The sequence below is a fragment of the Trachinotus anak genome, unplaced genomic scaffold (genome assembly GCF_046630095.1).
Source record: "Trachinotus anak isolate AG129_WGS33_773 ecotype Australia unplaced genomic scaffold, CSIRO_AGI_Tana_v1 ptg000023l, whole genome shotgun sequence".
In the NCBI taxonomy this organism is placed as follows: domain Eukaryota; kingdom Metazoa; phylum Chordata; class Actinopteri; order Carangiformes; family Carangidae; genus Trachinotus; species Trachinotus anak.
In genome coordinates, this window is record NW_027273874.1 from 8,199,655 (window position 1) to 8,216,166 (window position 16,512).

The 16,512-nt window shown below is 43.5% G+C and overlaps 1 protein-coding gene across 2 annotated transcripts; it reads left to right on the forward strand.

The window, feature by feature from the left end:
- The first annotated feature begins 54 nt into the window (after nt 1–54).
- Nucleotides 55–15,445, forward strand: otud4 (OTU deubiquitinase 4). 2 transcript variants are annotated; one of them, XM_071459501.1, is made up of 21 exons: nt 55–523; nt 1,093–1,176; nt 2,458–2,508; nt 2,631–2,677; nt 3,897–3,969; nt 4,700–4,781; nt 5,266–5,428; nt 6,040–6,091; nt 6,180–6,282; nt 6,533–6,597; nt 7,058–7,152; nt 7,794–7,888; nt 7,977–8,148; nt 8,633–8,768; nt 8,914–8,988; nt 9,124–9,907; nt 10,116–10,934; nt 11,515–11,555; nt 12,282–12,942; nt 13,137–13,213; nt 13,407–15,445. In XM_071459501.1, the coding sequence occupies exons 1-21, from the start codon at nt 386–388 to the stop codon at nt 13,830–13,832; spliced, it is 4,239 nt and encodes a 1,412-aa protein (XP_071315602.1). In that variant the 5' UTR covers nt 55–385; the 3' UTR covers nt 13,833–15,445. The 2 variants fall into 2 exon arrangements, with proteins under 2 accessions (XP_071315602.1, XP_071315603.1); XM_071459502.1 differs by lacking the exons at nt 55–523; nt 1,093–1,176; nt 2,458–2,508; ... (1 more) ...; nt 3,897–3,969; nt 4,700–4,781 and adding an exon at nt 4,807–4,998.
- Nucleotides 15,446–16,512: the final 1,067 nt, after the last annotated feature.

The following is a 16,512-nucleotide window of genomic DNA, read 5'->3' on the forward strand; positions in this document are numbered from 1 at the left end:
GTTGATATTTTACTTTGGTAGGAGGAACAGGAAATGCTGGGAGCCGTGGTGTCTAACTTGAAACCGTAGAGGAAGAAGGGGGCGTGTTGCTATTGGCTGTTAGCTTGCTCCGCTAACTGCGAGCTAAAGTTGTACTTTCACTTTCTGACAATCGGGAGTCGGCTCTCTAGGACGAGCCGAGCTTCCTCGGAAACGAAACTAGACGCGGTCGCTGCTGTTTCTGACAGTACTCGGGTCGTAGATGTGGTCATTTAACTCCCTTTGATGGAGATTGACAACTCGTAGCCGGTGGCGTGTGAAAGTTTTAACCGCTAGCCGTCAAATCCGTCAAACACGCAGGTAGCGTCGCTTCAGCAGCTAGCTTCAGCAGCTAGCGCCCGCTAGCATGGACGGCGGCGGACACATACATAATGAGGAGAGGGGAGCGGAGAAATTGATGGATGACTACCTGAAATCAATAGGTTTTCATCGGAAGAAGATAGCCAAAGACGGCTCCTGTTTATTCCGCGCTGTCGCAGAGCAGGTAAAGTAATACAAGTGAAAAGAAAGCGCTAGCATGAAGTTTCTGACTAGCTAACTGAGCACAGGTGACAACAGGACTCGGGTCTGTTTGTTGTGCTAATGCGGGCTAACTAGTGTCTAATGTTAGCCGGGTACAAGTCACAGTAACTAACACTATTTTCACCAGAGTCCCAAAGCTGATGGTAAATATAATCAAACTTTACACTCATGAACACTTTAATTGCAACTTTTCCTAATGTAATGTTGGTAAAGTGATTCAGTACAAGTTTAAAAACTTAATGCAAATTGCATTTTCATACTTTATGTCTGCACTCATTTGTCAGTTTATCAGGTAAAACTAACGCAGTCTAATCCAACAATAAATCCTCCTTCATGAACTTTACAAACTGCATCCTCTATAAAGACCATACAGCTGAACCAACACATTATACCCACCAGGGAGGGAGGGTTCATGGCAGGACTTCTGTAGGAGACTGCATTAGTTTTAGCATGCTGTGCCTAATAAACTGAGAAGTGAGTGTGTATGTCAGAAGTAGTTGCTGTGTTTTCATAACCTCTGACCTCTTCCAGGTGCTGCATTGCCAAAGCCTTCATACTAAAGTTCGAGCCAAATGTGTGGAGTTTCTGAAGAAGAACAGAGAGAACTATGAGGCGGTATGTACCTGCACTGGTGACACCAAACAGCCCGGAGTTTCACATTTTATTTAGTCTATGATGATAATTTGTTAAAATAATAGAAACATATGCAGCTTTGTCACAACAGTCTGCATGGAGCTGAGTATGCATTTTCCCTCCAAAAGAGACTCACACTGACAGTGAACACTTTTATTTATGTAACGTACTCTATGGAGGCCACGTCAGTTTGTTACACCAAGGAGAGCATAAGGTGAGGCGGCAGGTTCTGGGTTTGTCTCAGGCTGAGTGACAGGAGGAGGAACTGAAAGCAAAACTTGTTGCCGTTTTTTTTAACGGTGATATAATCACACCATCACTCCACTTCGTGTCACGTTACAGTAGGGCTTCACTACATTTCCCAGAATGCCGATCAAGTTGCCTTCAATCAGATGTGGGATTACAGGTGGATACGTGTGACTCAAAAGCAAACTATTGTTAAAGCATTAGGTGTGTTTGTAAAGTCTAAAGGTCAATGTGTCATGTGGCTGCACTGCATTCTGGTCTTTTTGTTTATGGAATTAGTTTCTCTCTGTGTGACTGATAAATATTCTTCTTTCGCTTCGACACCAAAATCAGATGCTCACTGTTCAAGTTTAGATTGTTATCGATCAAACTCCACTGACATTATCGTTAAAATATCAGAAAATAGTGGGGAAAAAAAGAAGAAAATCACGATTTTCCTGAGCCTGAGAGGATTGCTTGTGTTGTTTGGCCTGTACCTCAGAACCTAATGATGTTCAGTTCACTCATGTGACAAAGAAAAACAGCAAATCTACACGATTGTGAAGCTGGAGTCAGAAAATGTTTTTTTTTGTTTGACTCAGGACTTATTCTAAAATATTCTTGTCAACAAATTGTATGAAAAGACCAAAACTAACAATATGTCAGGCTGTTTTTTTTACTTATCCTTTCCAACTTCTGATTTAAACTTGTTGCTTCTTGCTGAAAACAAACAAAACAGCTCATTAATATATATTTCTCCTGGAACAGCAGGGAAGCCTGTAGTTTGTAGCAAAGACACTGAAACAAGAGGAGATCTAGGAAAATGTGGAATATCACCAACTCGTCCTTTAACACCTTCATCCACAGCAGCAGTTTCTCTGATGAGCCAACACAAACAAATCACTGTCACAGCTTCAGCAGTCAAACAGACGATCGTAACAGAACAAAGATTGTGTGAAAAAAGGTGTCGGGTGTCATCGCTGCTGTCGTTCTCTGCGGTGTTTGATCTCACCGGTGTGTATTTATCTTTCTTTGCAGTTTATTGAAGGTGACTTTGAGGATTACCTGTGCAAGCTGCAGGACCCTCAGGTAAAAACCCCTGTCACTGTTCAGTCTTTGTCTCTCAGTGATTTATTACAACTGTTGTTTTCTTTTCTTCTTCTTATTGATGAACAGATGAAAAGTCAAACTGATCGTGTTCTGTTTTTCAGCAATGGGTGGGAGAAGTGGAGATCAACGCACTGGCCGTCATGTACAAGTAAGTAAAATGTGAAGATTTGAGGCCGATATTGTGTAAAAAAGATGCTATTTAAAGAATGTAAATATTAATTTATATATAAACAATATAAAATTATTAAATTTTAAGAGTTATGACCACAAAAGGACATTTTTAATTAAAACAATAAAATGTCAGTGCTCTCTGGTGCACAGACTTTATGATGTTTCTAAATGATCTTTAACATGTCTTTAGTCTTTCTGTGCTGATATTGGTTGTTTTCTTTTCAGTTGACAGAAACTGATTTATATAGACACCTGTGTGTCTGTAAATCATCAATCAGCTGATCAGTGGTCTGATAAACTCAGGCTGATGTGTCGGTTCTTTCTTCTGTGGTTTGACGCGTTTCCTCAAGAAGCAGGATGTTGGAGAGACTTGATTTAAAAGTGAACATTAATGCATCACCTTCACTGAAATTAGATTTTAATTTTAATTTTATTTTTTTTATTTTTTGCAAACTTGTGACCAACAAAAAAATGAAAGTAGACCTGAGGTGAAAATGATGACGCTCCAGTGTTTTTATGAAGTATGTGACAGGTGCATCATGAATTAGAAAAACCTGCAGGATCCTGTCACTGATCCGTCATTAACCGATTTCTTTTCCTCTGGAGCTCATGTTTGAAGAAGGTCGACTTACATTCAGAGACTAGAAACATCAGATATTCATTATGATGGAGAGAGGACCACAGTGTTGAATTAGAGGCAATTTCTGTTTATGGCGAGTCTCAGTGTTTTAATGAGCCCAGTTTGAGCTGCAGGAGTTTCTGAAGGCTCATGTAAAGAGGAAATAAATTCACGACGACCAAGAACGAGTTCACGGTGTCTCCTGACATCGTCGCTGCAGAAACGAACCCGAGAGAAAATCTGTCAAACAGCGAAAAGAATCTGTCATAGATGATGAGCTGAGAAACCGTCAGAGGAAATGATTCTGATGCAGAGAGAGAGAGAGAGAGAGACTCTTTTCCTCAGATTAATGGACCAGAGGGAAACGTCCCCAACAGGAAGAGAGTCACAGTATTTTCTGATTTTACCACATGAAAGAAAGAAGAGAGAAACTTTTACAAACAAGTGATTGTTAATCTGAATTTGCAGATGATATTGATGAGTCACTGAGGTTGCGTCATCAGGTCGCTCACACACTTCACCTCTTTGTCTCTCTCTCTCTCTCTCTCTCTCTCTGTCTCTCTCTCTCTCTTTGTAGGAGGGATTTCCTGATCTACCAGGAGCCGGGCAAACCACCCGTCCAAATCACAGAGAACAACTTCAAGGACAAGGTGAGACTGAACTCATGCAGCGAATGACACAAAAGTTCTTCATCTTTCATATCTTTCACATATACTGTCCATTAGATTGGCATAAAATGGAAATTTGTCTTTAACAACCAGCCAAAAAAAGACACAAAGATTCAACAAAACATGATATAAAACCAACATACAACAAACAAACAAACAAACAGCCGGGCAGGAAGGGTCAGTACTTGTGCCCACGCCCCGAACAACAAATGTGAAGCTCACAGCGCTTTAATTGTTTAATTATTTAGTTTTTGTTTTATTGTCAGTGTCAACTCTTTGGTTATTTGTGAGGCTGTTGTTGTTGAGGTCTGAGTCACACAGGTTATTTTATGTTGATCCCCTGAAGTGAGAATGTCGAAAATAAAACGACAAAATCTCTTTATTGTCATTAATTTTACTTCATTCATTTAATTTACTGGTTAACTGTGTGATTTCAGCCTCAAGTTAATTGTGTGTTAACAGTATGAGCTCTAATCATAAAGACACAAGAACTGAAATAAAGTAGAAAAGATCTGAAATCTAGCTTCACTCTCTGATTTCAATTTTTCTATTATTTCTTTGAAAGAATTTAATCTGAGTAAATTTTGCTCCTTTTTAATCATTACTTCAGGAGACATTACACCAATGAGATGAATGAAATTTAAATCTGGGCCTAGAGAAATGATCAGAATACATTTCTCTTCTAACACCAGTGTTGTTCTCTGTCTCTCAGGTGTGGTTGTGTTTTCTGAACGGGAATCACTACGACAGCGTTTATCCCATCAGCCACATTAAGAACGCTGCTCTCTGCCAGTGTGAGTGTCTTTATCTGCTTCATGTTTTCTTTACACATTCAAAGAAGACTCAGTACAAATCCAAACTTTGACCTGATCCTTAAACTGCTGAAGTGAATTGTGTGTATTATTCATTAAAATCAAACTATTTGTATCCTAATTAACTGTGAGAGCAACGATGTGCGTCAGTGACGAGGCTGAAGCAAGAGACTCCTTCTAAATACAGTCTGGATTTAAAGTGAGTCACCTGTGAGTTTAATTAACGTTAACCAGGTCTGGATCTGATTGGGGGATAATTGCAGGGAACAGTTTGGTTCTGCTGCTGAGCTGAGTGTGTGTGTCTGCGCAGGGTGAACTCCCTGTGCGACAACAGCTGTCGTTTAACTCGGTGACAAAATCAAATCTGTCGACAAGAATTAAACAGCAGCTGCGGTGAAGTGCGAGCGTCACGCACCCACTCTGAACCCCCACCCCTCCCCTCTCTGCTCCACCTGTGTGTCTGCAGCCATCCTGTACGAGGTGCTGTACGACGGCGTGTTTAAGGTGGACAGGAACTCCCTGGGTGGGTGTCAGCGGCTCCCCCGGTCCAACGACCTCCTGAGCGACGACAGCATGGTGGTCTGCGCTAGCAGCGACGAGTCAGACCTGGATGCAGACGAGCCGCTCTGGTAGGAAACTGATTAGTTTTACTTTCATGATAATTAGGGATGTGAGTCCTTTTATATTTACATTCATCTACATGTTGGTGACACAGTGAAGTAACAGCTGAGGTCAGGAAACCTCATGTCTCCTGAAGTCCTGAAGTTTCTCAGCTTCAACGATTGACCTGATCTGAGGGAAACTTTTCAAAGGTCAAGAATAAACATCGATGCCCATATACATGAAAGCTAACTTATTTATTAAAGCCACAATAAACAAGTTCAGGAAATCAAGTCCTCCAGGTGAGGTTTGACGCCTCGGTGCGAGACGAGTAGTCGACCAGAAGCATTTTCATGTGTTGATTGACAGCTTTGAGATCCCGCCCCTGACTTCGGCCCTCTCTGATTGGTTAGAAAGTTGAGGTTTCTCTGCAGATACTGCAGCTTTAATATCACAGTAAATTTACTGTGTTTAGTTTCTCCTTTTTTTATCTACTTATCATTTGTATCATTACATTGATCTTAAATTAGTTCCCTTCCTACCTGTTTAATCCTTTTATTATTTCCTGACATGTTTTGTGTTTTCCGTAAGAGGAAGTTGTGCAGATGCAGCCTCATGATGTGTGTTGTTTATAATCCAGGGTGGAAACTGGAACAAACACTTCTACGAGACACAGCAACCAGAGCTACAGGGTAACAAACACTCACACACTGACACACTCTGTACATACTGCTCACCTGCCTGATGACACTGAGTAACGTGTGTGTGTGTGTGTGTCAGGGCCGTGGGCGGGGCCGGCTGCTACCTGAGAGGGTGAGACGTTCACTGAACCCGACTCTGTTCAGAAACGTAGAGTACGACGTCTGGCACAAGTCCAAGAGAGGTAACACACAGATGCACAAAAACACAGTCAGTGAATTAAACTGTCAGACGTATAAACAAAGACTCAATATGGAATTTAAAATATTTTTTGCATCTCAGTTTTACAAACTGAATGTCAGAAAAAACAGTAAAGATGAGTAAAGACCTGTGATGGACACGTGTCAGTTTTTTCTGTCTTAAAGATTAAACCATAAATTAATTAATTTATTAATAACTGATTTTTTTGGGTTTATTTCTGTTTCTTCTTTCAGCCCAACAGAAGAAGGATTACTGCATCGCTGCTGGGATGCAATACACTGTAGGAGACCGCTGCCAGGTGTGTGTGTGTGTGTGTGTGTGTGTGTGTGTGTGTGTGTGTGTGTGTGTGTGTGTGTGTGTGTGTGTGTGTGTGTGTGTGTGTGTGTGTGTGTGTGTGTGTGTGTGTGTGTGTGTGTGTGTGTACTTGTACTTGCTACATAGTAAGAACCAAAAAAAGTATTTTACTAACAGAGTGAGGACATTTTGGGAAAGTGAGGACATTTTGGCTGGTCCTCACTTTTTGAGACACCTTCAAATCACATGTTGAGGGTTAAGACTTGGTTTTAGAGTTATGGTTAGAATTAGGTTTAGGTTAAGGTTAGGGTCAGGGTTAGGGAATGCATTATGTCAATGAGTGTCCTCACAAAGATAGAAGTACAAGTATGTGTGTGTGTGTGTGTGTGTGTGTGTGTGTGTGTCACTTAAATTCTGATTTAAAGTTTTCATGCATATTTACATTGTGTGTGTGTTACCTGCAGGTTCGCCTTGATGGGCGGAGCTACAGCGCAACCATTAAGGAAGTTCCTCCCAACAACAACAGGGTGGTGGTTTACATAGAAGAACTGGGCAACAGGTTGGTGACACTAACACACACACACACACACACACACACACACACACACACACACACACACAGACACACAGACACACACACTCCTCTAAAAATAAAATTTGTAAATCGTTGTGAGGCTGTTGACTACAAACGACCTCTTACCTACAGGTGGAGTCGTTCATACACCAACACAGGTTTGTTTTCCTAGAGGTTCTGTAGATGAACCTCGCTGCCACTAGGTGTCGCACTCGACCATCAGCCACAGCTCAGACAAACCCTCCGTTCAGTCAGATTAAAACAGGAGCTTTAACAGAGACGTTCTGTAAATCTTGTGCAGAACATCAAAGTGTTGAACCTGGATTTAAATGTGGTCAAAGTCTTGTGTCCTGTGGAAGTTTGTTCCAGCTCTGTGGTGCACGTCTGAATGTTGTGTCTCTAAATTTAGTTTGTAACAAAATGTGAAGTTTCCAGCCGACGATCCTGGAGGAAAAACGGAGCAGAAAATGTTTATTTCTACTGTCGGAAAAACAGTGTGGAGCAAATCTGTGGTGATGTTAATCACAAAGACTAATGTGTGTGTGTGTGTGTGTGTGTGTGTGTGTGTGTGTGTGTGTGTGTGTGTGTCTGTCTGTCTGTCTGTCTGTCTGTCTGTGTGTGTGTAGAAATGTCCCTCTGTGGAATCTGCGTCCCCTCAGTGATGAGAGCAGCTGGAGCACTGTGGTCAACAAAGACAAGAGGCTCAGCAACGGATATGGAGGTGGTGGAAAACACACACACACACACGCACACACACGCATTACTGTTTCTCAGCTGCATGAACTCAAACATCTTTGTGTCTCTCTCAGACTGGGAGGAGAGGGGTAAAGGCAGAGGCAGGGGGAAGTCCAGCCAATCATCATCATCATCCTCCTCCGCTTCCCAGGCTACGGCCCCGGGCTCCAGTGGGCGTGTCCTGAAGCAGCACTCGTGGCCCCCGCAGGCCACTGTAGAGGAGCAGGGAGGGGCAAAGACCAACAGGTCCGTCAATATTTTCATTTTGATCAGCTCTTTTAGTGTCTTTCAGCTGATTGTTATGGTTTTGTGAGGAGCTTTACTCTGATGCCAGATGTTTCTCTCAGGCGGTGGTGGAGACCAAATGCAGAGCGGAAAGAGAGGGAACTTAACGATGATTTCACTGTATAAGCTTGATGAGGAAATAAGTCACTACATCAACTTAAAGCTGATGATGTGTCAGTGCTGGGTTCACAGCTCATCAGTTACTGCAGGTTTAACTTCATCAGTTTATAGAGCTGAGCAGCACTGAATCAATCAAATAACTAATAGAAACAAGTTTTTGTTCGATCAGCTGATTGTTATATTGATCTGAAGTCATCATTGATCTTGATTTCAGAACAAAGCACCTCAAAAATATTCCTCCTGTCTGGAAACCTCAAAGATGCACACTAGTAAATATTGTCAGTGATCTTATTTTGAAAGGTTTAACGTGTCTGTGTTTCTGCAGGAAGTCTGTGAGCTCAGCGGAGCAGGCGTTGTTCGGCCTCACAGAGGAGGAGCGTCTGGCCAAAGAGGAGGAGGAGAGGAACGTGGCGTTGGTGGAGATCCAGCTGAGAGACGAGCACAGCTTCCCCGCCCTCGGGGTGAGAGACTTATTTACACCTGCACCGCTATGACATCATCCACATACAGGATGAGATGACGACAGAAAGGCTGGTTCTCATATGAGGACCTGAGTGAAGACAGTCAGTTTTTTGTGTCTGATGCCATAAAAATGTTTCCCCTCAGGCTCAGACGGGGCCACAGGGAGACGGAGGGAAGAGGAAGGGAGGCGAGAAGAGAAGATCCCAGAGGAACAAGACGGTGAGTGAGTTCTGTTGTTTCAGGTTTTTGTAAGACGATAAAAACACAGTCTGTGAGCGTGAAGGTTTCACATGATGAAGATTGACTGATCTCTTGTCACTGAGTCCTCTGATGTTTCTGTCTTTGTTCTTGTAGAAAAGTCCCGTCGAAGACATCAGAGCAGCGTCTCCCTCTGCTGGAGAAACACCCAAATCCTCCACCCCTCCACCTGCAACCACTACTGCTACTACTGCACCTTCTACGAATACTACTACACCCACCAACCCCACCCTGCCTGCTGCCAAACCTGCTGCTTCTCCGCCTGCAAACTCCAGTCGCTCACTAAAGGCTTCGACCGCTGCAGCGTCGGGCTCTGTCTCCACCCTTCCACCCACCTGTGCTGCCCCGACGGCTAAATCAAACACACAGTCTTATGCTTCAGCTGCTGGAGCTGCACCGACTGCTTCTCCTCCTCCTCCTCCTCTTCCTCCTGCTGCTGCTCCAAGCTCTAAACCCTCTGTGACGGGTGGTGCTCTTCCTCACTCCGTCCCCTCCTCTGCCACCGTCTTCTCCTTCCTCACCCCTGCTCTCCCCGCTGCATCATCACCTGCAACTCCACCCACCCTCTCCTCCTCCTCTCCTCCCCCCTCCTCTTCCTCCAAACTCCCCACCTCCTCTTCTTCCTCACTCCCTGCAAAATCATCTGCCTCCCCTCCTCCTCCGTCTTCAGTACCACCTCCCACTTTCATCGCTCCCATCGCTCCCTCTCCTGTCGCTGCTCAGGGCTTCCTCCCTCCCTCCTCTCTCCCCCGTTCCTCCCCCCCTGTCCCCTCTCTCCCCCACTCCCCCAGCCCACCTTCCTCCTCCGCCTCCTCCTCCTCTCTTATCCATCATGCTGCTCAGGTCAAAGAGCCTCCACCTGCTCCAGCACAAACTCCAAGTAAGAAAATTCATGGTGCCTCCTGCACCTTCACACATCATAAAATAAAATAGAATAATAATAAAATAAATAGAGATAAAATAGAAATGTATTTTCAGTGGGGATATAAACAGAAGGTGTGTGGTCTCTAATCTGATTGGAGGATCCTGTGAGTGTCTCTGTACAGGTATCACTCCTCCTCCTGACTCGTCTTTTCTTCTTCTTTCAGGTTCTTTAAGCTCTGGAGGCTCCATGACATCTCAGGCCTTCCAAACCCAGACTTCTGTGTCTCTGCCTCAGAACCAGAGCCAGATCTCTGTGGCCCAGACCCAAACCCCGGTCTCACTGACCCCGGCGCAGCCTTCTCTGCCAAGCGCCCAGACTCAGAGTCAGGCTTCTCTGCCCCAAAGCCAGATCTTGATGCCTCAGATGCAGACAGAGGCCCAGGCCTCCCTCCCTCAAGTCCAGGCCTCTGTCTCCCACCCCCACCCCCAGCCCCAGTCTCAGGCCCAGTACCCCTCCCAGTCCCAGTCTGAGATGGTCCAAGTTCAGTCCTCTCAGCCACCTCCAGGAGTTTCCTCCCCCCACACTGCTCCGGCCTCCGTCCCCGTCTCTGCCCCCGCTCAGCCCCCGCCGTCAGTCACCCATGCTCACCTCCACAGCCAGCCGGCTCAGCCTCCTCCCCCCTCCCAACTCCCACATCCCTCCCTCCCTATGCCCGCGCCCCTGACCCATCCCTATCTCCACTCCCACACCCCCAGCACTCAGAATCAAACAGAGGCCTCTCCAGCTCAGCACCCTCCGCCTCAGTCTGAGTCCCCGGCTCATCCTCCCTCCCAGCAGTCACACCCTCCTCACCCCCAGCTCCTCTCTGCTCACCCCCCTCCCCCACCTCACCCCCAGTCCATCCCAGGAGCTGTTCCTCTGCAGAAGCTGTCCCAGCTCTACCAGGACCCCCTGTACCCTGGGTTCCCCCAGGGAGAGAAGGGCGACATCGTTCCGACTCCTCCCTTCTCCTCCAGCAAGTCAGGGGACGACCTGCCCCAAGGTGAGAAAACAGTGAAAAATGGTCGACACAGTTTATCCTGAGTTGGTGTCTTCAAATGTCTCGTCTTGTTTCACTGAGTCAAAAACCTCCTTTCTTATCACGCAAGAAAAATTAAAGCAAAAACTGAGGAGCAAGTATTGAAAAATAATTTAGATTATTAATAAGAATAGCTGCAGATTAATTGACTTTTTGTTTCACCTTCAAAGATGTATTTATTTATTTATTTACAGTTCTTCAAATGAAAGATTTTATACTGTTTTTCACAACAGAGGGGAAAAAGACAAATAAGAGTTTAAAATAGTAATTGTAATTTTTTTTTGATCTGTTGTATTTTCCATTAAAGGTCCATCCGAAGTTCTTAGAGCCCAGGTTGATGGGTCTCTTTTTGTCCAAAAACGCTCACAAACTGTGACTGCTGTGACAAACTATAGATGTGTGACATATTTGGGATCATTCCTCATTAAACATTTTGTTGAAATATTTAAAACCTAGCCTCCATCAGTAAATGTAGGAACCTGCCTCCAGCACCAGAGTTCACAGGCTGATGTTTGTTTGTTTGTTTGTTTGTCTTCCGCTGCAGATGTCAACATCCTGAGGTTTTTCTTCAACCTGGGACTCAAGGTGAGAGGATTACAGACGTCGAGGCAAATAAAATTTTATCTGAACAGAGCTGAATCATAACAGACGTTATCTCAGGGCACTTTTCATATAGAGCAGGTTTAAACCGTCTCTTTGTAACATTATTTATAGAAACACAACATTTACCTCAGCAAAGACTTAACGACGGCGGCAGGAAAAAGAGAGAGGAAGGAACTAGAAACATGTTTAAAATAAAATCTTTGATTAGTAGAGAAAACTAAAACATAAAGCTGACTGATATATCAGGTGTGAATATTTCAGAGTCTCTATAGTGACATGTTTATAACATAAATGTTTTTGGTGAAGATTTCGTAAATTAAATACTAAACACACATACTAATAATGTACTGTTATACTAATGTTTGGTGTTGTTATTTTTTTAAAGGAAATAATAGAATACATGAGCCAGGCATGGTTAATTAAGTGGAGATTTAACAGAAACAGAAACATGTTTAACTTCACTCATAGTTAAAGTTTGACTCTCAGATTAATATTTAACGACATTGTTCCTCCTGTCGTGATCTTCAGTGTCTTCTATTGTTTGAGCTGTTTTAACACTTTGCATGTGTTTTCTGGAAATTAGGATATTTGAGGACAAGATGTGTTTGTGTGTTGACAACATCAGATATTTTGTTGAATGGAGATAGAACCAGTGGAACATGTTGTACACAGTGTTAACAGCCCTACCTTTCTGCCCCCCCCCTGCAGGCGTACTCCATGCCCCTGTTCGCCCCCTACATGTACCTCCTCCCCCTCCAACAAGCCCACACCATTAACCACAGGCTCCCCTCCCGCTCCTCCTCCCCTACCACCCACTTCCCTCCGTCCAGTGCCCCCACCAGCCACCCGGAGCTGTACCCCCAGTATCCTCCGTCGTCGCTGCCTCAGTACGACCACCAAGCCCCACTCGCTGAGCCTCCACGCCCCAGTGAACCCTCCTTCAACCAGGCCGGATACCCCGTCACCCAGCCTCCACCCCACAGGATGCCCTGCACCTCGCTGCCGTGGCAACAGCACCAGATCCCCCCACCCAGAAACTCCAACTACCCAGTGGGGTATCCCACTGCAACTCCACCATACCCAGTTCCCTCTCCCTCATCTCAGGGGTACCACTCAGGTCAAAGCCCAGGACACCCGCTCTACCCCCAACCCATGCCTCCATACCCCCCATCGTCGCTGGGATACCAGTCTGCATCCACCCCTGAAGACCTCCATGTCAGTCAGGGGTTGATGGAGCAGCTTCAGCCTGTCAACGGAGACACAATGCATGGGCACGGGCCGGGACGAGTCCCTGGTCCTCTGGAGGGTCCTGCTGCTGCTAACATGGCTAATGCTAACAACAACAGAACAATGGTGGTAAACAGTTTTGGTAGGTGGACACTTTATTTTACAAAATATAATTTCAGGCTTCCAACCAAATGTTCTCATCAGGTGTAAATTACGAACAAAAAGTACACAGGATTTCTGGGTAATGAAGTTCTTAAATTTCAGACAGTTTCTGTTTTTGCCAGCAGGAGGAGCAGAGAGGTGCAGAATTTAATATCAAGTTTGTTTTTCCATCAGTGATGAAGAAGACGCAGGGAGAGAGTTCGACCAAAGCTGTGCTGCTGGTGGATCCGCCACTGAACAACAGGCCAATAGTACGGACACACACACACACACACACACACACACACAGGAGAAGTGGTAGTTTTACTGTAGCAGCAGTAGTGGTTGTACTACAGTTGCTGTAGCAGTATTGTAATATAATATGCAGTAATAGTAGTATTAACACAGTACTAATATTGTAGTATAACTTGTACTAGTAAAGTTGACCCGGTCTCTGTCTCTCAGGTCGCCCTGGTCTCAAACTCTGACTCCTCTGATGTTCCTGTCTCCATGATGACCATGAAGCCCAGCAGCACCCCCGGCTCTCCTTACAGCGTCATCTCCAAGACGACCGTCTCCAGCGACAACACCTACCGGCTCCACCCAAAATCATTCAACCCCAACAAACCGTACGTCGCTGTAGGAGCACCTGAGCCCGGCAAGATGGGTCACCTCCCCATGACGGAGGCTCTGTCGGTGGGCTGCAGCACGGAGGACGACTGGGAGGAGGTGGAGGGATTCAAACCGCCAACACAGAGCTTCAGGGGGTCGAGGAGGGGCTACAGAGGAGGGAGATGGAGGGGGGGGAACAGGAGGAGGCAGGGAGGAGAGGCAGGGGTGGGGGTTAACCATGGCCCGTATGTTTCCTCACACAGGGGGCGGGGATGGTAAAAAGGCTACAAGCTGTCAGCCAATGAGAGGAGAGGACACAAGAAAGTTTTTTTTCTTCTTTGTCTTTTCTTTTTCTCGTCTGAGCTCGTTTGGTTTCAACTCCTTCTTAATCGCACTTTTTCTGGCTTTTTTTTTTTTTTTTTCCCTCGTCACCACCTGGAGGTCTGATTGGTGGATCCGTCGTCCCGTCGTTGCTGTAAATCATCTCATCATCTCATCGTCTCATCGTCTTCTGCGTCACGTTCTCAGTTGGGGAAAAAAAATCAAACTCCATTCGTGTGCTTCAGTTTCTTGAAATCCTCCGGCTCGTGGAAACAAAACACTATAAGTCTCATGATTAGCTAGCTAATTAGCGCAGCATGTTAGCAAGTGCAAGTTTACATGTCATGTTAAATTTCTAGACAGTTGGATCCATGGATTTAAAGAACTTCAGGGTGTTTTTTTGAGTGGAGCTGCAATGATTAATGATTATTTTTTATTATCGATTAATCGGTAAATCGTTTGGCATTAAAATGTTGTAAAATTGTGAAAAAAAGGATGATTAGTTGCTGATAATTTTTCTGTCACTCAACTTATCGTTTAATTGACTCTTGTTTTGTGGATCATAAACATCTTCAGAGTAAAGCTGCGTATAATTTACCACCATGTCGATGTGATGTCAGATAAAAACGTCAGAAATTTGCGTCAGAGTTTTCGTACTCAGTAATTTTGATTTGACAGGACATCTTTTACTTTGAAGGAAAAGTTAAGACATTTTTGTGATACTTTCTCTTTTCTGCTGAGAGTTTGATGGGATGATCAATACCACTTGTGTCTGTAGGGTAAATGTGATCCTACAGCTAGCAGCTTGTTAGCTTAGCATAAAGACTATAGAGTCTATACTAGAAAATAATAGGAAATTATCAACGATAAAATCACAACTTGTCATTTTTATTATTCAGTTTTTGAACATATTAAACCACATACAACGTGGCTACGTTCACAGCCTTATGCTAAGCTAACGTAGAAGCTGCTGATTGCAGCTTCATATTTAATGTACTTATATGAAAGCAACATTGATTTTCTCATCTCACAATGCGAGAAAGCAAATAATTCTCCAGATGTCGAACTACTCCTTTAATAGTGAACAAAGTTTTGGATTTTCTGACATCCCTCGAATGCAGCATGTCCTCAGAGCACCAGGCATGTAAACACATGTCCCTAAAGAAAGCATCAACCAAGTTTAGCGAGCTCTTCCTCCAAGCATCTGTCGGCACTGCGAGCTTGAAACAAACCTGTTTGAAGAGGATTAAAGCAACAAAAAAATCAGATTAAATCTGATCTGAGAACAGCTTTAAGAGAGAGTTGTTTTGCTGCTAGAAAACTGCAGCAGTCAAACTTTGTGTGTGTGTGTGTTTGTGGACTTCAGATTTTTATTTTTCACGTGTTTGCTGCTGGTTTCATGTTTCTCTTCTTTCCTACTGATCGACTCCAGACTGTAGAGATTCAGTGCCTTACGTTTGCTACTTTTACTGTTATTTCTTTTTTCTGTTGACTTTGAGAAACACTGCTGTACAGAACAAAGGCTGTTTACTGTTGTCTGTGTGACTGAAATAATAAAACTTTGGTTCAGATTCTGCTGTTCTCTGGTTTAATCAGGACTTCATCATGGAGCCGGTCGGTCCAGAGTTAATTATGTCAACTAGTTTTCTGCAGAAATTTGTGTTCATGATTATTTTATATTGTGTTACCTTTGAAATCCTGTTAACATATTATAAAGGATAAAGAATGATATTGCTTTGGTGATACTGCAGCTGTCACCTTCTTCATAAAAGACTGGATGCGTTGACTCAAAGGTGTTTATTAATTATGGGAGCAGGAGTTATTTCCCCTACATGAAGTTGTGCTTTTGCTGTATAGCTCACATTTGCTTCAACATCATTCTAACATTATTGTTCTCAAGATGAAACCTTAGTAATTATGCTGATCCTCAGTAGAAGTCCTGCATTAAAATTATTACCTGAGCAGAAATTACATATTCTTAAAGTTCCAGTAAGTAAAAACATTTATTTGTACAATTATTACACTTTTATGTTATTGGATTATGACTTTAGGTATCATTTAATGTCATAAGTAAAACTAAAACGTTGCATATTACCGTATGAGCTTGTAATATTTTTTTTTTTAATAATCTGTCAAGTAACTAAAGCTGTAAAGTAATTAGAGCAGTAAAAAGTGGAAACACTAAAAAATCATCATGGTTGTGAGGATTACAGTACTGGGCATTAATAATATCGAATCACTTTTATTTTTGGATGTTATCTTTTATTTCCATTTCTCTTTTTGTGGTGAGATCTCCCTTTCAAACCCTTTTTTCTTCTACTTTTGTGTGTTAGCACAAGTCATGTATATACATGAGTTTTTAGAAAAATGTTTCCCAGTCGTGTAAATGACTGAATTTAATGTAGACACTGCTTACAAGTCAAACTATTAATAAAACTAATAGTTAAGGTCATGAATGCAGCATCAAACCCCTCAGTCTGAGTTTTGTTGTACTCACTGCAGGACACCATACAACACATATTATCATGAAAAATAGGATTTGTTTTGTAGAAAAGGCAAAAGTTTTGGATTTATTACTCCTGAGATTTGTTTTTTAAATCCACCTCTTCAATTTTTGTTAATTAGTTTTATTACCTTC

Coding starts and splice junctions, on each gene's coding strand:
- otud4 (XM_071459501.1), top strand. CDS start 386: ATGGACGGCGGCGGACACATACATAATGAGGAGAGGGGAGCGGAGAAA. Junction 7,153..7,793: donor ATAGAAGAACTGGGCAACAG/GTTGGTGACACT, acceptor GTGTGTGTGTAG/AAATGTCCCTCTGTGGAATC. Junction 12,943..13,136: donor AATGGTGGTAAACAGTTTTG/GTAGGTGGACAC, acceptor TTTTTCCATCAG/TGATGAAGAAGACGCAGGGA.